Raw genomic sequence first — 25,413 nt, forward strand, 5'->3', positions numbered from 1 at the left:
TGGCAGCCACCAGCACCAGAGGATAATCTTATGCAACTCACCGTGCCTTCCGGAAAGAGCCCTGCAGGAAAAGGAGAAAGGAAACAGCATGATTCTTCTTCTTTGCCCTTCACTGAAGAGCCCACAAAGCTTCCTTCCTTGGCACTTTCTTCTGCACTAAGTCTCCAATTATTGGTAGTCTTTACCCTACTGCCACCTGTTTTTCCCTCTGCCATACAGATAGACTGGCGTTTGCACAAAGCCTGGTGTAAGTGATACTTAAAGGACTATTTCTTGCCTTAAGTAAAATCACACTGTTGCTTATAGTTGAGAAGGAATATCGGACTCGGGGCTTCAACACTCCCAACCACTGCACTGCATCAGCTTGGGGATGTCAGCTTTGTCTTTCTCTAGTTCATCCTGTGATTCCCACCAAATCGCACCTGCCATTGACTCAGAATCAGTTTCTCAAATAGGGCAGGAAATAGAACCATACTCTTACCAACGAAGCCTCAAAGTACTAACGGCACAAGCATTAAAACAGACTACTTAGGTCTGAATCCCAGAGACGCTGTGTGACCTTGGGCAAGCTACGGAGCCTCTCTGGGCTCCCGGTCTCTTCTCTCTAAAAGGAGGATGATAATGGTAAATACTCCAGTAGGATGTTCGGAGCATTCAATGACTTAATATGGAGCAAGACTTTAGCATAATTCCTAGTATATAGTAAGTGCTCAGTTCGTTTTTTTCAGAATACGTTTTTGGTTCCTATTGTATCGGTTTATTCCAACTGTGCATCTATCACCTACTAGATGATGACCTGTGGGTAATGTACTGGAAGGGATAATGAACTTGGGAGTTAGGTGTTGGATAGACCAAGGACAGTTGCTTCTTCACCTTTGGGATATGTGGTTTTAGGAGGGGTGAGCGTTGCTTTGTGTATTTTGAATATCAATAGATACGAAAGTGCTTCATAAAGTGTTCTGTGTTGCTGTTATTAGGAGTTCACATCCACCCTCATGTCTGTGTGGCAAGATGGCAGAGGGTGACCACAGGAGGCCTGGCGTGCAGCCGACAGAGCACTGCAAACCCAAACGTCACGTCCCCTGACTCCTCTCAGGTATGTCTTTCTCTTTTCCAGAAGGTGAAACAGCGGGCGTGGACAAGCCCAGCAGAGGGTGGGGGGTGAGGGGCAGGGAGGCGTCCCTCCTGCCCCTCACAGAGGCGAGGCCGGGAATCAGCGTGCTTTGTGTGTCAGCAGCCCTACTGGCCGCCAAGACTGGCCCTGGAGTGATGCGGAGGCTGTCCAATAGGCTCTCCACAGGCCATAAACTGGGCCCCTTGGGAAGCGCCACTCCACGTCTCTGCCCTACCCTGGGCTCTTTTTAAGGCACAAACACACTGTGGTCCAGGCCGATGGCACCCTGGACTTCCCTCAGCCACCACCGGGGAGGCAAGTTGCCTAGAGACTGGGCAATGCTTGGAGGGTGCGGGTCAGCCGTGGTGGGGGAGAGCCACGACAGGCAGCGCTGATGGTCACGGGGGCCCAGCCCTTGCCACAGTGAATCGTCACAACCTCTCTGGTTAGGAAAACACTCCCCACTTCAGAGATACAGAAACCAAGGTCTGAGCGGGCGGGAGAGTCTGGATTTGAACTCAGGTCAGGCCGGCTTAAAGGTCCCTCCCTGCCCTTTCCACCTCGTTCCTGTTCAAGAGAACATAGAGGAAAGCTGGGGTCTCATGAAAACACACTTTGCCCGTGGCCCGGGCTCAGGCCTGCCCAGTGATCTCAAGACCCCCGCCTTTTTTCTACCTAAGAACAAACTTCTCTGTCCCATGGCAAACCTCCTGCATTCTGATATGCCAACTACTTAACGGGGAAACGAAAAAACACCAAGCACCAACCCACCACTCTAAGGTAGAAAAGGGTTTTCTGGGTCATGGCACGTGACCAAATAAATCAGATTCAGAAAAGGAAGAAAACGTCCTTTTGGAGGCTCGCAATTTAAATTCAACCCCATGTTTATGGCATGACGATTTCATGCTGGTTGGCTTTTTGGGGCATACTTTTTCCTGGAGTGCCACAAAATTAGAATTTTTCAATCACTGCTAATTCCCTCTCCCCACTTCCCCACCCAAGTTTGTACCTTAAGCATTGAGAGGCATGTTTTGAATGCATGGAAAAGGCTAAACTATAATCATTGGCTGAAGTCTAATCCCTCTTGCAATCCCAATAAATGAAAACTAAATATCAGCAAATGGATGAATTTCGGAGAAACATCTGTGTTCCATTACAGAATGGCTGGCAACAATGGTGTTGACATACTCTGTGTTACCAGTTATTTCCTCTTGGATTTGCCGAGACTGGAGGATTCCTTCTCGTTTCTGAAACAGGGGTGGGGAGAAGGGTTGGGAGGCAGAGAGAAAAATATGCTTTAGAAAAATACAAAAAAAAAAAAAAAAAAAAACAAAAAACACAAAACACCCACCCAAAACTGATTAGCGTTCCTGATATTGAGAAAGTTACTGCTGTTCAAGAAATGAAACCGGAGAGGAGATACTACCAGAGGCAAAAGGAGGCCCCAGATTTCTGGGACTGGACCATACCATTCATACTTAAGAGCAATTAGTGTTTATTCCAAACAAGTTGGCTGTTTCTTGGATGGTGAATCTTTTCTTTCTTTATTGGAAGACATTTTGCTGGAAGCAAACTGTTTGCCTCCCGGAGTAATCCACAGTAAACCAAATGGAAATGAAGGCCTAGGGCGTGTCTGCCCTCCAGCTGGGGCCACGGAGGGAAGCAGAGAAACACATTTAACAGTGGGGCTGGCTGGGGTGGAGGACGGAGGCCAACTTGGAAAATTTAAATAGGGGGAGAGTTTTTGTTTTTCTTTTTAATGGATAAATAGGGAAGCTTTTCACTAAGCAGTACAGTCCTCAGGTGACTAGCTTATTCTCTGAGAAAAGGATAAGCACTTTGGAGGCTCCCACACCTACCCATCTGCCCATCCGCCCACTCATCCATCTGTCCATCTGTCCATCCATCATCTGTCTGCCTCCTCCCATCAATCTAGCCTCTTTCTTCTTTATTTCATGAATTGGTGTTTTCTCTGTACAAGAACCTCTGTTGGATAAGAGCGAATACTATGGATTCCATACTATAGATACTATGGATACTATACTATAATTTCTGACCTTGAGGAACTTAGAGAACAATGGGGTAGATGAAACAGGTATGTGAGAAAGATTTCCAAGAAACAGTACTGGTGTTTGTGCCTGATGGGGTGGCTCAACGGCTCAATGATTACAGTAGGACCCCCCCTTTCACTCTCAGAAGTGTCGTGTGTAACCAATTATGCAGTGGTCCCATGCAGACAGAAGTGCTGACGAGAGCAGGCACGTTCAGCTGGGATGGTCGGGGAACCCTTCCAAGGGGCGGGGGTCCTCAAGCTGGAACTTGACAGGATGCAGAGGAGAGGGCATTCCAGCAGAAGGGATGGCCCCAGCAAAAAGGCAGAGGCAGGAGAGCACCACTGGAGGCCGTTTGGAACCACTAATGGTGGCTGCCATTAGTGGGACGATGGCTGCCATTAGTTGATGGGGAGTCAACTGAGTGCCAGTTTGAAATTTAAACGCCATTGGGTGGGCATGAGAGCCAGTGAAAGAGTGTCAGGGCTCAGGAAGACCTTTTTTTTTTTTTTTTTTTATAATGTTTATTTTTGAGACAGAGTCAGAGCACAAGCAGGGGAGGGACAGAGAGAGAGAGGGAGACACAGAATCCAAAGCAGGCTCCAGGCTCTGAGCTGTCAGCACAGAGCCCGACACAGGGCTTGAACCCACAAACTGTGAGATCATGATCTGAGCTGAAGTCGGATGCTTAACCGACTGAGCCACCCAGGCACCCTCAGGAAGACCTTCTGATAGGTGTGGAGAGGGAGATTCTTTAGACCAGGTCTCTGTAGTCAGTTCCCAGACACAATGAGGACAGCAGTCTGGGGATGGCAAGCACGTGTCACATCAAGTTCATCTTTTTTTTTTTTTAATTTTTTTTAACGTTTTATTTATTTTTGAGACAGAGAGAGACAGAGCATGAACGGGGGAGTGGCAGAGAGAGAGGGAGACACAGAATCGGAAGCAGGCTCCAGGCTCTGATCCATCAGCCCAGAGCCCGACACGGGGCTCAAACTCATGGACCGCGAGATAGTGACCTGAGCTGAAGTCGGACACTTAACCGACTGAGCTACCCAGGCGCCCCAATTTCATCTTTTACAAAGGCAGAGAAGAGTGTCAAAAAGGAGCCTACCACTGTTAGTGTTTCGGCTGAAACCTGCCTTCTTGCCCTCCTGCCCAAACTTCTAGAACCTTCTCTTCTATTCCTAAGAGCCACAGAAACTAGTGTCCTTGCAAAATACTTTTATCGAAGGAAAGGTAGAGCTGGATAAAGGTCAACAGTGTATCTGCACTAGATTTGGAAGAATGGGTTATCAAAGTGAAAAAGGTAAAAAGGAAAAATAAAGATATAATTTAAAAGGGATCCAGGGACGCCTGGGTGGCTTAGCTGGTTAAGTGTCTGACTTCAGCTCAGGTCGTGGTCTCATAGTCTATGAGTTCAAGCCCTGTGTTGGGCTCTGTGCTGACAGCTCGGAGCCTGGAGCCTGCTTTGGATTCTGTGTCTCCCTCTCTCTGCCCCTCCTCTGCTCATGCTCTCTCTCTGTCTCAAAAACAAATAAACAATAAAAAAAAATTTTAAAGGGATCCGGTAAGGATATATAAAGGGCCTTTCCCATTTCAGCTTCAACAAATGTGTAATTTTTACAAGGGGCTAATGGAATTTGTGTCCTGATCTTGTAAGGCTCTTCACAGACATAGAAACTCATCTTCAACTTCATGCAGAATTCAGTGCTTTTGTACAGAATAGAAAGGAAATCTGGGTGAAATAATCCCTCACACAGCACCTAGATTCACCTCGATCTGTTATTTGTTGCCTCGAGGACTCTTTCTGTGGTTGGGTCGGTGACTTCTGGCTAATTCTGAGTCCTGCTTCTGTGCCTGTTTAACTTAACAAAGCAAAACACCCCATAGAACCTGACATGCAGGTTTTTATGTACCTTGTCCTGTGTTCCACCCTCCTGCTCACAGAACTGTCCACAGAGACGTTAAACTGACAACAGCCTTCTGATGGGCCTATAACTGAGTTTAAAATAAGGCTTGAGACATGGGCTTGCAGTAACCCCTGTTCCAAAACAGGGGTCCCCCCACCCCAATCTTGAATCAGCATTTTAAAAAATATACTGAAATTAATTTATACATGAGTGGTGAAAATAATATAATAGAGATGGCTTGGATTCACCAGTAAGATGCTTGTACCAACCAGGTTGCTCTGGGAGGGCGACATATCCATGGCAGACATAAAACGCTTGCCGCAGCTGACTGCTCGATCCATGAGGCCAATTAGTCCTTTTAGCTGCACTTAGTGTCTAAAGCACACACATGCTCACCGCCTGTGGCCCTCTGATCGCCCTCTCCTTGGTGTAGTCTTGTCTCCTGGCAGGCAGGGCCAACGTGACTATTTCTATTATATTTCCTTGACCTTTAGCAAGGGAGATACCCAGAAGGCATGGAAGAAATACTTTATCACCAGGGCACGGCCGAGCAGCCGACTGAAGAACACCTTCACATCTCCCTCCCCTCCACCGACCTCGGATCCCTGAAAGCTCAGCTTCTGTCCTAGAAACTTGGCCTGGTGGGGTCAGGCCAAGCCTACCAGCCCTCAAGGCTCTTTCTCACCAAGGGGCGTTAGAACCGCCATATTGTTCTCTATTCCAGAACGCTGGATAACCAGTGAGCTGCTTAGAAGGGGCGTTCTCCCTTGCAGCATGTTTATTTGAAAAGAACAGAAACAAGCAAACAGAATGCTGACCTTTCCTAAATGGGCATAAAGTTGGAAAATAAAATTGAATTTGAGTATGTAATAGGGTTAGGAGCAGAGTGAGATAGTCACAGGGAGAGAGCACACTCTCGCCGTGGAAATTACACAGCCATATGAGAATGGAAATTCCATCCGACAATCTGGAAAGGGTGACTTGAGATCCCAGCCATGCTTCTCTGGGCAGGTGAAAAGCAGCCATGCCCTCCGTATAGGCATGGCCAGTTAGGGGTGCTCTCTCTCTCTCTCACACACACACCCCTTCACATACACAGGTTATCTGTCTCTTCCCAATATCTGTCCCTCATTTGTTTAACCAAAAAGTGATTCTCCCTGGCTTGCAGGGCACACCCATACATACACAGGGATACACCTTTTTTCCTGACCCCACTGCACACACCTCACATTCATATGTCACACCCTCAAATACATAGCACACAGACACCCTCTTTACGAAAACCTGCAAACCCCACGGACAAGCCCCACACAAGGCTAGCCCATACTCAAGTACACACTCTTCCACCCACTGCACACGTGACTGACTGCTGCCCACGTGCATCACAGGGCACACGCATGCGCCTCCCAACACACAGCACATCAAGGACACTCAGCAACCATTCCACCTGTATCCGGCTACCCGGCATGCCATAGCTCCCGTATGAACTCAGCCTCCGTGCCTCTTTAAGGGCGCAGATGTTTGTAGTGCTGTCTTACCTGGACCACAACCACTTGGATGGAGACATGATCTGGGAGTCGGATCGGTGCCCGGAAATACTGGGACAGAGCAACCAGCAGATGCAAAATGGCTACCAGGCTCTTGGCGTGAACAGCTGAAATAAAAGATGAATCAAAAATTAGAGAATCGTCTTCCAGGTTCTAGGCAAATAGAAGCAGATATTCAAAATGTAGCAGTACCACACCCAACGCACCTTTTATCGCCCCACTAAGGATCTCACAGGCCTTGCCCTTAGGTCCCCTCATTCTTGGCCAAGTCCCATGGAGCTACTTCTTGGGTCATGTTATTGCTGCATTTCCAATATAGTGCCTCTCCACTCTAATCCAGGTTTCCAGTAGGGACCCTGACAGCTGCTGAATTTTGACAAAAGATCAGCCCTCTGCCACCCCCATGTTCTTGTTCATTCTATTTTAATAACCTTGTTCATTCATGTCTGCCCTGCATCATCTTTCCCTTCCCTCTTGACTGAACTCTTTGGGTTATCACCACTACCCTTGTCCCAGGGCTCTACCCAAAGCAAGTCCTCATTCAATAAACACTGAGTCAGGAACACTGGATCCTTTCCTTTGTTCAGGGCTTGCAGTCCCTCGAGGAAGGCATGAGACATCTAAAGGCCTTTGTTGCTCTTTGGAGTACCGTGTATGGCCAGCGTAGGCAATGCCCTTCGGGAAGAGCGGGGAAAGGATGTGTACGACCCAGCTGGCTTCTACAGCTCCTGAGCAACGTGCTAGATGTTAAACCTATTTGTACTAGAGGAGGGTGGGCAACTGGTGAGTTGTAGATTTCACAGATGAAAGGAGAAGACTGTAATGTAATGGGTACACACAGGGCCAGGCAGACTGGAGCTTCAGTTCTGACTTGACAAGCTCTATATCTACTGCCTCCATGACCTTGGATAGGCCATTCAAGGCCTCTGAGTCTCAATCTGCTAATCTTCACAAGTGGGGATAGTAGTACCTTTGCAGAAATACAAGTTGTAAGAATTCCCAGAAATAGTATAGACAAAGCTTCCAGCCCATAGCAGATGATGAAGAAGGGTTGATATTTTTTATTGCAACGTACGAGACGACACTTCACACCTACACAATTAAACCATGTCAACTTTCTCCTCGTTCTGTCTCATAAAAGGAAAGCTTCGCCAGGTACTTTACCTGCCTTCCCAGTCCTACCAGTCTCATGGGATCCTCCTTACAGGGAGGCATTTAAGGAAAGAACAACAACAAAAGTGCTCATTTTGTGTACTTAGCACAAACTGGGCCCATTATTAGGGTGTCATTCTGTCTTCCCTGGGACTGATGAGTCTGCTTTAACAGGAGCTTTAAGAAATCCCCAAGGGGGCGCCTGGGTGGCTCAGTCGGTTAAGCGTCCGACTTCAGCTCAGGTCACGATCTCACGGTCTGTGAGTTCGAGCCCCGCGTCGGGCTCTGGGCTGATGGCTCAGAGCCTGGAGCCTGCTTCCAATTCTGTGTCTCCCTCTCTCTCTGCCCCTCCCCCGTTCATGCTCTGTCTCTCGCTGTCTCAAAAATAATAAACGTTAAAAAAAAAAAAAAAAGAAATCCCCAAGAAAAGGAAATGACTCAGACATTCCTTGGGAACTCATTAGGGTTACTTGTTATCACTGCTATTTGGAAGAAGGTTTTCCACCGCCAATGAGCAGCAGATGATCTGCTCCCATTTAGGTCTTCCAGAAGACATTGTCAATTCTGAGCTTTTGGGCATCGTCCAAAGTTTCACCCACAGTTACAGCCTCGGAGGAGGCTCCTGGCCTGGGAGTGACCTACCGACACGGTGTGCTTGCAGCCAGACAGAGGCATAATTGGGTTTGCTCTTCTGATCAGAGCTGCTGTACGTCAGTCCAGTCTCTGAGGGTTGTAAGGACTTTGCTAACTCTACCCTTTCTTCTTTTTTTTTTTTCATGCTTATTTTTGAGAGACACAGAGTGAGAGCGGGGGAGGGGCAGAGAGAGCGACACACACACACACACACACACACAGAATCCGAAGCAGGCTCCAGGCTCTGAGCTGTCAGCACAGAGCCTGACGTGGGGCTTGAACCCACGAACCGTGAGATCATAACCTGAGCTGAAGTCAGCCGATTAACCGACTGAGCCTCCCAGGCGCCTCTCCCTTTTAATGACAAAACATAGTGCTAGAGAAGATGTGGTCAAAAAGGTTGTTCTTACCCACCAGTGACACTGTACTTCATCTTGACTGTTGTACTGAGCAGTATAGAGCTATTTTATAAGCACCATACAGATGCCAGTCTCTATTGAGGAGTGCTCGGTTCTCCTGGGAAGTTTTTCAAAAGAAATAATTATACAGTTTCTCTCTTCCTCTCTCTTTCTCTCTCTCACACACACACATGTGCAAAGATGTTAATTATTGTGTAATATAGTATTTAAAAATCTGGAAAACACTATAATAAGAGGATAGTTCAGACTGGTGGTTTTCAAAAACATTTTTTTTTTTTTTTATTAGGCAGAGAAACCCTTTGTTTAAAAGCCATTAGGCAAAACAGATGAAAAAAAGCACAAGTGTCCTGGTCCCCAAGGCCTAACTGCTACCCACAGCTGCTACTCTCCTCAGTGACGCCTGAGTTCTTCCTGGCAAATCACTAGGTTGGGCCAAGAATGGTTAATAATCACTGCTTTAATAAGTTATGGTATATCCACATAATGGAATAATTTCTACACACTGAAAATCACTGTTGAAACAGTGTAACTCTAAATATTAATAGTGTAATGTTAAACAGAAATAATAGAAACAATGTAAAGATACACATTTATGGATATACATACATGTAAATACATATACATATATGTGTGTACACACACACACACACACACACACACACACACACATGCTTGTGGCCAAGACTTGGAAAGGAATATTAAAAAAATGAAAATATGATAGTTTCCTATTTCAAAAATTTTTTACACTTGATCTTAGCCAAAAGGCCGAGAAGCGATCAAAAATTTTTTAGAATAAAGGTATGTCATCTTTTTTCTTTTTAAAATTTCTTTAGTGTTTATTTTTGAGAGAGAGAGAGAGAGCATGAACAGGGGAGGGGCAGAGAGAGGGAGACACAGAATCTGAAGCAGGCTCCAGGCTCTGAGCTGTCAGCACAAAGCCAGATGCGGGGCTCGAACTCATGAACCATGAGATCACGACCTGAGGCGAAGTCAGACGTTCAATCGACTGAGACACCCAGGAGCCCCTCATCTTTTCAATTAAGAAAAATCCTAACAACCTTCATCTATTGGGGTCCCCTCATCATTGCTACATTTGAGCTTATCTCCTGGTTTTCTCCCTGATGCCAGATAGAATCTAGGGATTCTGTGGTCCTGCCCTTGGGTCAGGATGGCACTGTGCAGATTTAGAGGTAGGCCCAGGCTCTACTATATAAATTGGGCACTTAGCCATTGTGCCAGGAGCTGGCGGACATTTTCAAAGGAGCTGCTGAGTTAGGCATAGTTCTCCAAATAGGAGTTGTGGTGGAAATATCAATTGGTGTAATTTTTTTTGGAGACAATTTGACAATACGTATTATGACCTTAGAAATATACACACACGTTGACCTTAGAATGCCACTCTTAGGTATTTGTACTAAAAAAGTAATTGTGGCTATCAGCAGACAGAACTCATCAGGCTACGTTGATAATAGTGGAAAAATGGAAAACAATCTTAAAATCCATTATTGATTAAATAGATTATACTATAGCCATATGATATCCTGCTACATAATATTAAAAGTGAAAGAATATTTAATGATCTGTGAAGATATACATCTTATAAACTGATCTCATCTTTGTAAAAAAAAAATATGTAATTATGTATACACACATTTAATTTACTTAATCTGTTTCTTACACACACACACACACACACACTCACACTCGACCTGAAGGGGAACACCGCAGGTTGACAGTCCCTGTCTCTGGGTGGGCAGCTTAGAGGGACCGCATGCGTAGGCTCAGTGCACAGGCTCCACGGCAAGACTCTCTTTCAGTTCTGGCTACACCCGTCACCACCCGTGTGACCTTGGACAAGGACACTCCTTCAGCAAATATTACTGTGTCTGGTATTTGCAAGTTGCTCTTCCACTTTCTGGGGATTCAGTAGTGAAGAAACAAAAATCCCTGACTTCTTAAAGCTTACATTCATTGTCTCCGAATTGCTCTCTGCCTCTATTTTCCCATCTGTAAAATGGGGATAATAGAATTCTTACCTCAGATGGTTGAGTGAGGATTACAAGGATGAAAATATGTAAACGGTTTAGAATAGTACAAAGCATACAGTAAGCACCATAGATATGTTAGCTGTTAATATTCAAATTTGTTTTCATTTTATAGCTTTTTAATCATGAAAATTGTTGTGAATAAAGCAAGAAGAAAAGGTAGACCTCCCTAAAGCCCTAGATCAAGAGCCTTGGTAACTCACAGCTGTCCCTGCCACCTTCGTCCTGAGTGGAAAGATGACACAATGTCTAGGAGCTAGAGAGAATAGCAGAGGGGAGGGACAGAACTTCTCTCCAGGAGTTGGACCCATCACATCCCTTATGGAAGAAACCATTCATGCTTGTAAACAGTCATCACAGGGATCTAGCCACTGAGAGAATGATCCCTCCGGCCTAGTACTTCATCTCCGTTTTGGAAATCTATCTGACAGGAATAACTCGAGAGAAGCAAAAAGAGACCCAACCTAAGACATTTGACTTGGCCCCGACAGTAGCCAGTAGGCGAGCAAACATCCTAATAGGATCAACGTCAATGTAGGGTTTAAGATCCCTATGGGACTTTCTACCCAGTGAAATAGAAGCAGCCATCAAAAATAATGGCTACCTGGGATAGTGAATACATGGGATAATGAATACTACATGGGAATATAGAAAATCTGATATAATATTAAGAGAAAATAACAAAACACAGGACTGTGACTAAACATTTGCATTGATAGGGACAGTAGTGGGCAAAAAATGAAAACAGCCAGATGAGAGTGGCAACACGGGTGATTATTTTACTCGTACACATATCCCCATAACAAATGAAGGGTGTGCCTGGGTGGCTCATTCAGTTAAACGTCCAACTTCAGCTCAGGTCATGGTCTCACAGGTCGTGAGTTCGAGCCCCGCGTCGGACTCTGTGCTGACAGCTCGGAGCCTGGAGCCTGTTTCAGATTCTGTGTCTCCCTCTCTCTGACCCTCCCCCATCACGCTCTGTCTCTCTCTCTCTCTCTCAAAAATAAATAAGCATTAAAAAAAATTTTTTTAAAGAAATGAAGGTAAACATGAAACAAACAAATCATTAGAAGCCACTAAAGACCATGGTCCTGAAGTGGGTTTAAAAAGTTCCATGCTGGGACGCCTGGATGGTTCAGGATTTTGGCTCAGGATGGTTCTGAATTTTGGATCAGGTTGTGATCTCGGGGAGATCCAGCCCCGCACTTCCTGCTCCATACTGGGCATGAAGCCTGCTTGAGATTCTCTCTCTCCCTCTGCCCCCCATGCCCCCTTGCTGGTGCAAGTGCTCTGTTTCTCCTTCTCTCTCAAAAAAAAAAAAAAAAAAAAAAAAAAAAAAATTCCATCCTATCTCAATCTTTCCGAAACTGGGTTCCCTGGTAAGTGAAAAGGTGTTTTGTTGGGAGGGGTGCATGGAGATGGTCCACATTCAGGGAGGAGGAAATAGGTTGAAACAAAACTAAGCAGGGGTCTTTATCAGAGGACTTTAATGCTCACGACTATTGTGGATTTCCGCAAGGTAGATGCAGTTCCCACACTAGTAATCAGGCGCCCTCCCCCCTCCTCCAACACTGTTAGCATTCCTGGCCTTTGGGGCAGCAATCAGGACCCAGGGTGTGGCTTCCCCTCTTCCCGGGTGTTTCTCTCCATCACACAGAGGTCACCCTGTTTCAAGCAATGTGTGATGTGCATGCGAAGGTATGATTATGCTGAAGGAGGTACCTGTTGTCTCACCTCCAACGTCAGTTGCTAGAAACTTGCTGAAGAGGTTGGGTCTGGCAGCTACTGGGTCTCTAAGCTGAGGGATACAGATATTTTTTCCTTTTTTTTTTTTTTTTTTTTTTTTTTTACTGTTTATTTATTATTGAGAGACAGAGAGAGACACAGCAGGGGAGAGGCAGAAAGAGAGGGAGACAGAATCCGAAGCAGGCTCCAGGCTCTGAGCTGTCAGCACGGAGCCCGATGCGGGGCTCGAACTCACAAACTGCGAGATCATGACCCGAGCTGAAGTCAGACGCTTAACCCACTGAGCCACCCAGGTGCCCCAAGATTTCCTTTCCTTTCCCAAGTTGGAAAGGTGGTTTTTTGGGGGGAGGAGGAAGGTGTCCATTTTAAGTTGTTTAAACTGGATACGATTTTGTCTAGAACTTAACCCCTTAATACTTAAAAGCAGAGAACACGATCTAAATCATTTTATTAATCTGAATTCATATTTTCATCGATTACAAAGAACAAAACAACTCTGGACTCCCTCTGAGAAATCTGAGGTTGCCACTGGAGTCACCTGATCTGCTGGTTCAAGGCTGATTCTGTTATGGACTCATCACGTCCATATTAGCCTGGCGGGCTCTTAAAGTAGCAAAAGAACAAGCAGTTTATAACTTTTGGAGATGTTCAAGCGACACTGGCCGCGCAACCTGAATTTGCAAATCCTGTTCCAGGGCCTGCGATCTCAGCCCCAGACCTTTGCTCCTTCTGGAAAATAAGGGGCTGAGAGGGAGGGCATGGGCTCCAAAACAGAGCCAAGTCCTTGCTCCCCTGCTCCTCAGCTGCCTGAACGTAGGGATTTTGGCTTCTTGAAGCCTCTATGAGCTGGACACGTGGCTTTCTCAAAAGGTTGTACAGGGGCTTAGAAGTAGCTCAATCCGTAGCAGTCTCCTCTGCTCCCTAGCTCACGTGAACTTGCTACAAACGGCCTTTCACAGAAAAGCACACTGGCTTTGGACACTTTGTCATTTTCCCAGCAGCACAGAGGAGAAGTTCTCTAAAGAAGGGCACGTCTCGCTCAATGATAAATGGGTTTGCACCCCCCCGGGGCCTGCCAGCATCCTGGATGGCTTTGTGGGGAAACCCCAGGGTGGGGGCCACAGGGGACATTTAACCGTTCCATCCTTTTTTGTAAAACTCACAGTCCACATTCCACTTGATGCTCCTGGGAGGAAGCTTCAGGGTTTCGTTGACCTTCTCCAGGACGGTCTGCAGCTTTTGCTTCTGAGCAATCTCTGACTGGGTGACTTCAGCAACGTTCAGCTTCTCGCTCTCAAGTTTTTCTGGGGTGACAAGGGCGGGGGGAAAGAGAACAGCTGTTATCTCCGGCCACAGACACCCCTAACTCACACGCTCGTTCACTCGCTCCCACAAACACACATGCTCACACGTTCACTCGCTCAGCAAGTGTATACTGAGCACCTGCTCTGTGAGGGACACTGCTCTCCCCGCCTCATCTGATGTGTCACCAGTATTGAGAGAGCTGTGCGAGCTCAGAGTGGGGCATGTAGCCCATCCTGTCGTACCTGAGCTCTTTCCCAGCATTCTGGATTTTTCCTTCTCTTCATCTTTGCCTTCTCCAAGCATACTCTGGGACCCGACTGAAAAGGCTTGCGTGCCTCCCCTGGCACTCCTCTTCACTCAAGGCATTTTGTATGTGTCATGTGTAGGTATGTGTCACGCTGAATCACATTTATCTGTTTTATTATTTTTTTAATTTAAATTCAAGTTAGTTAACGTACAGCTCAGTCTTGGCTTCAGGAGTAGAACCCAGTGATTCCTGTCTTACATGTGACACCCAGTGCTCATCCTAAGTGCCCTCCTTAATGCCTATCACCCATTTAACCCATCCCCCACCCACCTCCCCTCCAGCCACCCTCAGTTTGTTCTCTGTATTTGAGAGTCTCTTATGATTTGCCTCCCTCTGTTTTTATCTTATTTTGCCTTCCCTTCTGCTATGTTCATCTGTTTCGCTTCTTAAATTCCACATATGAGTGAAATCATATGATATCTTTCTCTGACTTATTTTGCTTAGCATAATATATTCTAGTTCCATCCATGATTGTTGCAAATGGCAAGATTTCATTCTTTTTCATTGCCAAGTAGTATTCAGTTGTATATACATACACCACCTTTTCTTTATCCTTTCATCAATCGGTGGACATTGGGCTCTTTCCATAATTTGGCTATTTTTTTTAAAAGTTTATTTATTTGAGAGAGACAGAGACAGTGTGAGTAGGGGAGGTGCAGAGAGAGAGAGAGAGAGAGGGAGAGGGAGAGAGAGAGAGAGAGAGAATCCCAAGCAGTCTCCATACCATCGGTGCAGAGCCTGACGCAGGGGTGAAACTCAGGAAACCGTGAGATCATGACCTGAGCCAAAACCAAGAGTTGGATGCTTAACCGACTGAGCCACCCAGGTGCTCCAATTTGGTTATTGTTGATAGTGCTGCTATAAACATTGGGGTGCGTGTGCCCCTTCGAATCAGCATTTTTGTATCCTTTGGGTAAATACCTAGCAGTGCAATTGCTGGGTAGTAGGGTAGTTCTATTTTTAATTCTTTGAGGAACCTCCACACTGTTTTCCAGAGCAGCTGCACCAGTCTGCATTCCCAACAGTGCAAGAGGGTTCCCGTTTCTCCACACCCTCGCCAACACCTGTTGTTTCCTGAGTTGTTAATTATAATCTTTCTGACAACTGTGAGGTGTTATCTCATTGTGGTTTTGATTTGTATGTCCCTAATGATGAGTGATGTTGGGCATTTTTTCATGTGTCTGTTAGCCATCTGGATGTCTTCTTTGGAAAAGTGTCTATTTGTGTCTTCTGTCCATTTCTTCACTGGATTATTTGTTTCTGGGGGGCCAGTTTGGTAAGTTCTTTATAGATTTTGGATACTAATCCTCTATCCATATGTCATTTGCAAATATCTTCTCCCATTCCATCGGTTGCCTTTTAGTTTTGTTGACGGTTTCCTTCCCTGTGCTTTTTATCTTGATGAGATCCCAGTAGTTCTTTTAGCTTTTATTTCCCTTGCCGCCAGAGACATATCTGTTTTAAAAACCTTCTTTCCTTTTATTTATTTATTTTTTTAATGTTTATTTATTTTGGGGACACAGAGAGACAGAGCATGAACGGGGGAGGGGCAGAGAGAGAGGGAGACACAGAATCGGAAGCAGGCTCCAGGCTCCGAGCCATCAGCCCAGAGCCCGACGCGGGACTCGAACTCACGGACCGCGAGATCGTGACCTGAGCTGAAGTCGGACGCTTAACCGACTGAGCCACCCAGGCGCCCCAAACCTTCTTTCCTTTTAAACCCACTGGAAATGTAACTTATTTGATGTGTCCCATTTCATGAATTTTAGGGCGCACTTTTTTGTTGTTGTTGTTTTTCACTTTTTAACGTCCCTGAAATAAGAGTGTCATAAGATGGATGGCATTCTATAATTGTTGTCAGCCAGGTGGAAGACAGGGGTTCTCATTGCTTCCACGTGTGTGCACTGCGTCCTACCTCTTCATAGTGTGGGCACTTCCATACCTTAATAAGCCTAGAAGAACACTTTCAAAAAGTAGGAAATAAAAATTCTAAGGAATTGGTAAGCTTTGAGTAATAGTAATTGACATGATTTTTCCTTTTTCTGAGTGGTACTTATAAAATGGTGTGTTTTAAAATCAATTTTTCTTGCATCCAATGGTATAACTTAATACTTAAAGGTCTACATTTTTATCTGTCAAAGAGAACAGCTTTGAGTTAAATAATGGGAAGTATTATCTGCTGTTGGATTCACCGAATCTACTCTCCACAACCCATTCAAGATTGATAGAACAGACACTCCAAAATATGCTTAAAATGTCTTTTCTCCACATTTTTAAGGAGCACCACACAAAAGAATTAAACCTACAGCAATGGTTTCCCCAATGCTTATAGTATTTCTTTTATTTTTCTGCAGTTATATCTTATCTAGCTCAAATGTGCCTTGGGTAGTTATTTGAAGATGAGATTGTTCATTGGAGAATTTCTGCAGTTTTCTATGGATTTAAGAATTATTTTCGGGGTTGGGGGGAGGGCGCCTGGGTGGCTTATTTGGTTAAGCGTCCGACTTCAGCTCAGGTCATGATCTCATGGTTTGTGGGTGTGAGCCCTGCCTTGGGCTCTGTGCTGACAGCTCAGAGCCTGGAGCCTGCTTCGGATTCTGTGTCTCCCTCTCTCTCTGCCCCTCCCCTGCTCACGCTCTGTCTCTCAAAAATAAACAAACATTAAAAAAAAAAAAAGAATTGTATCTGGGACACTTGGGTGACTCAGTCGGTTGAGCATCTGATTTCAGCTCAGGTCATGATCTTGCAGCTCGTGAGTTTGAGCCCCACATGAGGCTCTGAGCCAACATCTCAGAGTCTGGAGCCTGCTTCAGATTCTGTGTCCCAATCTCTCTCTGTCCCTCCACTGCTCATGCTCTTTCTCTCTCTCAAAAATAAATAAACGTTAAAAAAAGAAATTATTTTCTGCACCTGGATAGAATGAGCTCAAGCTATTTTCACCTCGAAGGCCCAAGTATTATCTTTCTCTTCTCTTTAGTTGCTTATGGCCATCATTCTTTTTTTTTTAAGTTTATGTATTTTATTTTTGTGAGAGAAAGAGAGAGATCATGCATAAGTGGGGAAGGGGTGGAGACAGGGAGAGAGAGCAAGAATCCCAAGCAGCCTCCATGCTGTCCGTGAGCCTGATGTGGGGCTCGATTTCACGAGTGAGATCATGACTTGAGCCAAAATCAACGTTGAGACTCTTAACCGGCTGAGCCACCCAGGTGCCCCAGGGCCATCATTCTTTATTTCTAAATGTCAGGGATTTAATAAGCCTATATTTATTTTTTAAATTTATTTTTATTTTTTTATTAAGTATAATTTATTGTCAACTTGGATTCCATACAACACCCAGTGCTCATCCCAACAGGTGCCCTCCTCAATGCCCATCACCCACTTTCCCCTCTCCCCCACCCCCCATCAACCCTCAGTTTGTTCTCAGTATTTATGGGTCTCTTAAAGACTTAAAGGGAGGGTTTGCCTCCCTCCTCCTCTGTAACTTCCCCCCCTTCCCCTCCCCCATGGTCTTCTGTTAAGTTTCTCAGGATCCACATATGAGTGAAAGCATACGGTATCTTTCTCTGCCTGACTTATTGCACTTAGCATAATACCCTCTAGTTCCATCCACATTGCTGCAAATGGCCAGATTTCATTCTTTCTCATTGCCAAGTAGTATTCCATTGTGTATATAAATCACAATTTCTTTATCCATTCGTCAGTTGATGGACAATTAGGCTCTTTCCATAATTTGGCTATTGTTGAAAGCGCTGCTATAAACATTGGGGTACAAGTGCCCCTGTGCATCAGCACTCCTGTATCCCTTGGGTAAATTCCTAGCGGTGCTATTGCTGGGTCATAGGGTAGATCTCTTTTTTATTTTTTGAGGAATCTCCACACTGTTTTCCAGAGCAATAAGCCTATATTTAAATGTCTTCCTCTTGATTGTTCATACTTGAAGAGATCACGTGTGCCTTTTCCATTTTTTGGGCCGCAAATTCTTATCTTGGATCCTCTCCTACTAAAGAAATGACAGGTTGTTTGCATCTAATACTGCAATCACAGTTTGGGTAGTTTGGTAGAGGCTGCCCGAAGTGCTCGGTTAAGAAAATTTCTGCAGCTTTATCTTGGCTGAGAGGAAAAGATCACTGGGGATAGTGATGACAGTCTTGGGAGAGGGCTTGGGGAGAGGGAGAGGGGAGGAGACTGCGTACCCGCCTGCCCTGTTTTGTTACATCATGGCTTATAAGTTTTCATATTTATAACCTTCTGCTGACGTTGGACTTCTTAGGTCCCTGAGTCTGTTTATTAGCTCAAAAACTTTTTCTGCACTGTTGTCCATTCTGTTCTCATTTTTTAAAAATTGGATTTTATACATGACCTACTAGAATACTCATTTTTTTCTGTTTCTGCCAATATTTTTTAATTGCCACAATGCTATTATAATGCCTTCTTAAAATTAAAAAAAAAGTTGTGTATTTTAGCATCTGGCATTATTCAGGAGAAGACTTTCTATGGTTTGTTTATTTTGCATACTAATTTTTGAGAAAATGTAATTCTGCTTGACTTTTTTTCTACTTTAGTTTTTTTGGGTTGTTTTTATTTTTGCTTTTAATTTTGTTGGATATTTTATTTTAGGCAATGGCATTGGTATTATGTGGATTTGAGTAGATAGAAGATCTTGAAGCAAACTTTGTTAACAGTTTTAGGTGTATTTCTATGCCATGCTCACATACACAATTACACAAACAGAAAGCATTCTCTCATTTTCTCCCTCAATGAAAGTGAGATTACTGTGTATATATATTTTTCTGCTACTTGTTTTTCCACTCAAACATATATTATGAATACCTATGTCAGTATATATGGATATAACTCATCTTTTGGGTACCTTTTGACCACCTTCACCCACTTTGCCCACCCCCCCCCCCCATCCCCTGCCTCTGGCAGCCACCAATCTGGTCTCTGTATCTATGAGCTTATTTTTTTAAATAAAGATTCAACATAGAAGTATGACCATATAGTATTTCACTTAGCATAGTGTCCTCAAAGTCCATCTATGTTGTTGTAAATGGCAAGATTGCATTATTTTTTTATGGCCAAATAATACTCCACTGTATAAATGTATATTCACTGTATCTTCTTTATCTGTTCATCCATTGATGGACACTTAGGTTGTTTTCATATTTGGCTATTGTAAATAATGCTGCAGTGAACAGAGGAGTGCACATATCTTTCAAGGTAGCATTTTCATTTTCTCTAGGAAAAACCAGAAGTGGAATCACTGGATCATATGATATTTCCATTTTTAATTTTTAAATTTTTTTTTTATTTTTGAGAGAGAGAGAGAGAATGTATGAGGAAGGGCGGGGGGGCGGGGGGACACAGAATCCGAAGCAGGTTCCAGGCTCGAGCTGTCAGCACAGAGCCCGACGTGGGGGCTCAAATCCATGAACCGTGAGATCATGACCCAAGCTGAAGTTGGATGCTTAACCAACTAAGCCACCCAGGCGCCCTGTCCATTTTCAGTTTTTTAAAGAACCCCCATACTGTTTTCCATAGTGGCTGCACCAATTTACATTCTTACCAACAGAGCACAAGGGTTCCCTTTTTTCCATTTCCTTGCCAGTTTTGGTTATTTCTTGTCATTCTGATACTAGCCAATTCTGACTGGTGTGAGGTAATCTCTCATTGTGGTTTTGGTTTGCATTTCCCTGATGATAACTGATGTTGAGCATATTTTCATGTGTCTGTTGGCAATCTGAGTGTCGTCTTTGGAAAAGTGTCCATTCAGACCTGTGCATTTTTTAATTGTATTTTTTCATTTTCTTTTCGTCCTTTTCTTTCTTGCTTTCTTTCTTTCTTTCTTTTTTTGCTATTCAGTTTCATGAGTTCTTTATATATATTGGATATTAACCTCTTATCAGATATATGATTTGCACATATTTCCAAATCCCCATTTGGTAGGTTGCCTTTTCATTTTGTTACATTGTTTCAGGTCTTATGTTCAAGTCCTTAACCCATTTTGAGTTAGTGTTTGTATATGTTGTAAGATAGTGGGTCACTTTCAGTCTTTTGCATGTGGCTGTCCAGTTTTCCCAACAACACTTACTGCAGAAGCTGTATATTCTTGGGTCCTTTGTCTTAAATTAATTGGCTATATATGTGTGGCTTTGTTTCTGGGCTCTCTATTCTGTTCCATTAACATATGTATCTGTTTTTATGCTCTACCATAATGTTTTGACTACTAGAACTTTGTAATAGTTTGAAATCAGGGAGCATGATGCCTCCAGCTTAGTCTTCTTTTTCTTAAGAAAAAAAATTTTTTTAAATGTTTATTTCTGTTTAAGAGAGAAACAAAACATTTATGCTTAGAGCATGAGCAGGGGAGGAGCAGAGACAGAGGGAGACACAGAATCCAAATCAGGCTCCAGGCTCTGAGCTGTCAGCACAGAGCCTGATGTGGAGCTTGAACCCAGGAACTGTGAGATCATGACCTGAGCCAAAGTCAGATGCTCAGCTGACTGAGCCACTGAGGTACCCCTTAGTCTTCTGCTTCAAGATTGCTTTGGCTATTTGAGGTCTTGTGTGGTTCCTTACAAATTTTAAGATCCTTTTTCTATTTTTTTTTCTGTGCAATGTGTCTTTATTTTTATTTTTCATTTGCGCATAATTGACACAAAATGTTACATTAGTTTGAAGCGTACACCATAGTGATTCAACAAGTCTATACATGATGCTATGTTCACTACAAGTGCAGCTACCATTTGTCTTGACACATCATCACTTGTTACAACATCACTGACTATATTCCTTATGCTGTATCTTTCATTCTGTGACTTATTTCATAACTGGAAGCCAATTTCTCCCACTCCAATATTTCTGTGAAAACTACCATTAGCAACTTAATAGGGATTGTCTTGACTCTGTAGATTGCTTAGGGTAGAAGAATATTTAACAATATTCTTCTAATTCATGAGCACAGAGGGTCTTTCACTCCATGTGGGATTGTTTTCTTAATTTCTCTTTCTGATAGTTTAATTAGTGTATAGAAATACAACAAATTTTTGTATATTGATTTTGTACCTGTGACTTCACTGAATTTGTTTACTAGTTCTAACAGGTTTTTTTTTTTTTTTTTTTTTGTGGAGTCTGGGGTTTTGATATACACACACACACACACACACACACACACACACACACACAGTGACAGTTTTAGTTCTTACTTGCCAATTTGAATGCCTTTTATTTCTTTTTCTTGTCTAATTGTTATGGCTAGGAATTCCAATTCTTTGTTGAATAAAAGTGGCTAAAGTGGGCATCCTTGTCTTGTTCCTTAGAGGAAAAGATTTCAGCTTTTCACCATTGGGTATGTAGGCTTGTCATATAGAGCCTTTATTATGTCGAGATATGTTTTCTCTGTACCCATTCTATTGAGAATTTTTATCATGAATGGATGTGTAATTTTGTCAAATGCTTTTTCTGCATCTATTGAGATGATCATGTGGTTTTTATCCTTCATTTTGTTAATGGGCATATCACACCGATTGATTTGTGGGTGTGAAACCATTCTTGCATCCTTGAAACAAATCCCAGTTGATCATGGCACATGATCCTTTTAATGTATTGTTGAATTCACTTTGTTAACATTTTGTTGAGGATTTTTGTATCTGTGTTCATTAGGAAAAATGTAGTTTTCCTTGTGACATCCCTGTCTGGTTTTAGTAGCTGGTTTTGTAAAATGAGTCTGGAAGTTTTTCTTCCTCTTCTCTATTTTGGAAGAGTTTAAGGATTGGTAGTATTTTTTCTTTAAATGTTTGGTAGAATTCACCAGTGAAGTCATCTGGTCCTGGACTTTTGTTTATTGGGGAGTTTTTGATTACTGATTCAATCTACTTACTAATAATCAGTTTGTCCAGATTTTCTATTTCTTCATGATTCTGTCTTGGTAGGTTGCACATTTCCTGGAATTTATCAATTTCTCCTAGGTTGCCCAATTTTGGTGTGTAATTGTTCACAGTAGTCTCTTATGATTCTTTGTATTTATGTAGTACAAGTTGTAATAACTCCCCTTTCATTTCTGATTTTATTTGAGTCCTGTATCTGTAAGTCTAGCTAAAGGTTTGTTGATTCTGTTTATCTTTTCAAAAAACCAGCTCTTAGTTTCATTGATCTTTTCTATTATCTTTTTAGTTTCTAAATATGTCCCAAATATCTCACTCAAACACATATTATGAGTATCTTTCTACATCAGTACATATCGATACAACTCATTCTTTTAAAAAATCTACATAATACATTATAGGACTTAGAAGTTATTCAACTATTCCTCTGTAGATATATAGTCAGGTTATAAGCCACCTTTTTCCAATTTGTATTAAAGTTTCAATAAACATCGTGTGTGTGTGTGTGTGTGTGTGTGTGTGTGTGTGTGTGTGTGTGTGTATGTTACCGACTGATCATGCTGGTAAAAAGAGAAGCTTGTTGCCTTAAAGATTTTCTTCTTAAATATAGTCATCTTATCAAATCTCCTTATTAGTTCTATTATTGTTTCTTTGAGTCTTTAGCATTCTCTGGGTATGAAAATAAGGTAAAACATAGTTATCTCTATTTTGTAAGCTTGTATCACTTATTTCAATTTTATGATATTTTATTTTATTTTTCATTTATATGACATTTTAAAAGAGAAGATTTGAGAACCTCTTTCTGCTATTTCTACCCCTATTTATTTACCCCTATTTATTTTTGAAATATTCAACCCTCAAAATTTAACAGATCCACTCAAATATTCCTGTAGTTAAATAGTAATTTCAATCATTGTTATTAAGTATTTAAAGATAATTTCTTTCTCAAGACTCCTGGTTTCCCTCTTTTGCTCTTTATTATTAGGCTAACTTCCACGAAAACTTCCTATTGCTCAAATTTTATTCTTCCATGAAATTGGTCCTTTTATGTTTCTATAGTTCTGCAAATTGTTCATCATTAGTCTAACTTGTTATAAAGTAACAGGAATGATTTTGAAATAGGATGCTATTTAGAAAATTTTCTCAGGATTATTTTGTGAATCTTTCTCTTGTTTTTTGAGTTTAGCATCCAAGTGCGCTTTTGGAGTGATTATTTTTAGAAAACAATGAAATAGTATTCACAAGTTCTCAAGTATCAAGACAGGGAAGAATAAACTCAATTACTCTGAATGGTAGAAAAACTGGGATATTCTAACACACACACACACACACACACACACACACACACACACAGTTACTGTATAGATCATACTATGTTAATGTCAACATTCTTCAGAGAATTTGAGTACAGAAAATACTCTTTCCAGTATGAGTGATTCCTGAGTTATTAGATTTGTATTTCCAAATATATGGAGAGGCTTTGTTAGAAAATTTTTTTTTATCGTACCATGGTTAGAGAACTTGGTCTGTATAATAATTTGTTGAGACCTACTTTATTTGACAGTCACTTTTTAAGTGTTCCATGTGCAGTTGAAGGGAAAGAATACTCTAGTTTTGGGGCATGGCTGGTTAACTTTTTCTCCAAATCTTCTCTATCCTTTTGAAATTTTCTTAATGTGTTCATAACCAAAATATGTTAAAAATCTAACACTGTGAGGGCAGATTTATCAAGTGTTTGTAGTTCTGATTGTCATTTTCAGTTTTTATATAATGATGCATAAAAGTACATTTAGGTTTAAAATGGCTGTATTTTCCTAGTAGGTTTAGCCTCCTCAATATATACTCTCCGTAGTAATGCTTAGTGCCTTAAAGTCTGTTTTGTCAAATATTAAAACAGTTACTCCAGCTTTCTTTTAATTAGTGTTTGTGTAACGTATGTAATTTTTCCCACTCTTTAAATGTTTTGTTGTTGTTGTTTTTTTTTTTTTTTTGAAGGAGAGAGAGAGAGAGAGAGAGAGACAGAGCATGAGTGGGGGAGGAGCAGAGAGAGAGGGAGACACAGAATCCGAAGCAGGCTCCCAGCTCTGAGCTGTCAGCACAGAGCCCTAGCGGGGCTTGAACTCACAAACTGCGAGATCATGACCTGAGTCAAAGTGAGACGCTCAACCGACTGAGCCACCCAGGTGCCCCATTTTTTCCCACTCTTTAAACTGTTCTTTGCCCTCATAAATTATGAGTGTCTCTTGTAAATAGCATGTAGCAAGATGTTGTTGGGCTATCTAGTCTGACAATCCTTTTATTTTTTATTTTTTTTAAATATGAAATTTATTGTCAAATTGGTTTCCATTACAACTCCCAGTGCTCATTCCAACAGGTGCCCTCCTCAATGCCCATCACCCACTTTCCCCTCCCTCCCACCCCCCATCAACCCTCAGTTTATTCTCAGTTTTTAAGAGTCTCTTATGGTTTGGCTCCCTCCCTCCCTTTTTTTTTTTTTCCCTTCCCCTCCCCCATGGTCTTCTGTTAAGTTTTTCAGGATCCACATAAGAGTGAAAACATATGGTATCTGTCTTTATCTGTATGGCTTATTTCACTTAGCATCACACTCTCCAGTTCCATCCATGTTGCTACAAAGGGCCATATTTCATTCTTTCTCATTGCCAAGTAGTATTCCCTTGTATATATAAACCACAATTTCTTTATCCATTCATCAGTTGATGGACATTTAAGCTCTTTCCCTAATTTGGCTATTGTTGAAAGTGCTGCTGTAAACATTGGGGTACAAGTGCCCCTATGCATCAGCATTCCTGTATCCCTTGGGTAAATTCCTAGCAGTGCTATTGCTGGGTCATAGGGTAGATCTGTTTTTAATTTTTTGAGGAACCTCCACACTGTTTTCCAGAGTGGCTGCACCAGTTTGCCTTCCCACCAACAGTTCAAGAGGGTTCCCATTTCCCCACATCCTCTCCAGCATCTATAGTCTCCTGATTTGTTCATTTTAACCACTCTGACTGGCATGAAGTGATATCTCAGTGTGGTTTTGATTTGTATTTCCCTGATGAGGAGCGACGTTGAGTATCTTTTCATGTGCCTGTTGGCCATCTGGATGTCTTCTTTAGAGAAGTGTCTATTCATGTCTTCTGCCCATTTCTTCACTGGATTATTTGTTTTTTGGGTGTGGATTTGGTGAGTTTTTTATAGATTTGGGATACTAGCCCTTTGTCTGATATGTCATTTGCAAATATCTTTTCCCATTCCATTGGTTTCTTTTAGTTTTGTTGATTGTTTCCTTTGCAGT

At 42.7% G+C, this 25,413-nt stretch overlaps 1 protein-coding gene, 1 long non-coding RNA gene and 1 pseudogene across 4 annotated transcripts in view; 1 reads left to right on the forward strand and 2 right to left on the reverse strand.

Annotated features, from left to right (window-relative positions):
• Window positions 1–25,413, reverse strand: part of PARVA (parvin alpha) — a 189,393-nt gene that overhangs the window by 33,865 nt on the left and 130,115 nt on the right. For both annotated transcript variants that reach the window (XM_086677953.1, XM_025928355.2), the window contains exons 5-8: window positions 13,784–13,924; window positions 6,617–6,732; window positions 2,303–2,361; window positions 42–61 (exon numbers count right to left, since the gene is read on the reverse strand). In XM_086677953.1, coding sequence (XP_086534079.1) covers window positions 42–61; window positions 2,303–2,361; window positions 6,617–6,732; window positions 13,784–13,924 — 336 coding nt within the window. The remainder of the gene's footprint in view (window positions 1–41; window positions 62–2,302; window positions 2,362–6,616; window positions 6,733–13,783; window positions 13,925–25,413) is intronic.
• LOC147576649 (uncharacterized) overlaps window positions 1–25,413 on the forward strand; it is an 85,809-nt gene that overhangs the window by 30,063 nt on the left and 30,333 nt on the right. For both annotated transcript variants that reach the window (XR_015241004.1, XR_015241003.1), the window contains exon 2: window positions 978–1,096. This is a non-coding gene — a long non-coding RNA (uncharacterized LOC147576649). The remainder of the gene's footprint in view (window positions 1–977; window positions 1,097–25,413) is intronic.
• On the reverse strand, window positions 9,441–9,606 carry LOC112866259 (U2 spliceosomal RNA; annotated as a pseudogene).

This window comes from Puma concolor, chromosome D1 (assembly GCF_028749965.1).
Source record: "Puma concolor isolate L17-30 chromosome D1, mPumCon1.1.hap2, whole genome shotgun sequence".
Taxonomy (NCBI): Eukaryota; Metazoa; Chordata; class Mammalia; order Carnivora; family Felidae; genus Puma; species Puma concolor.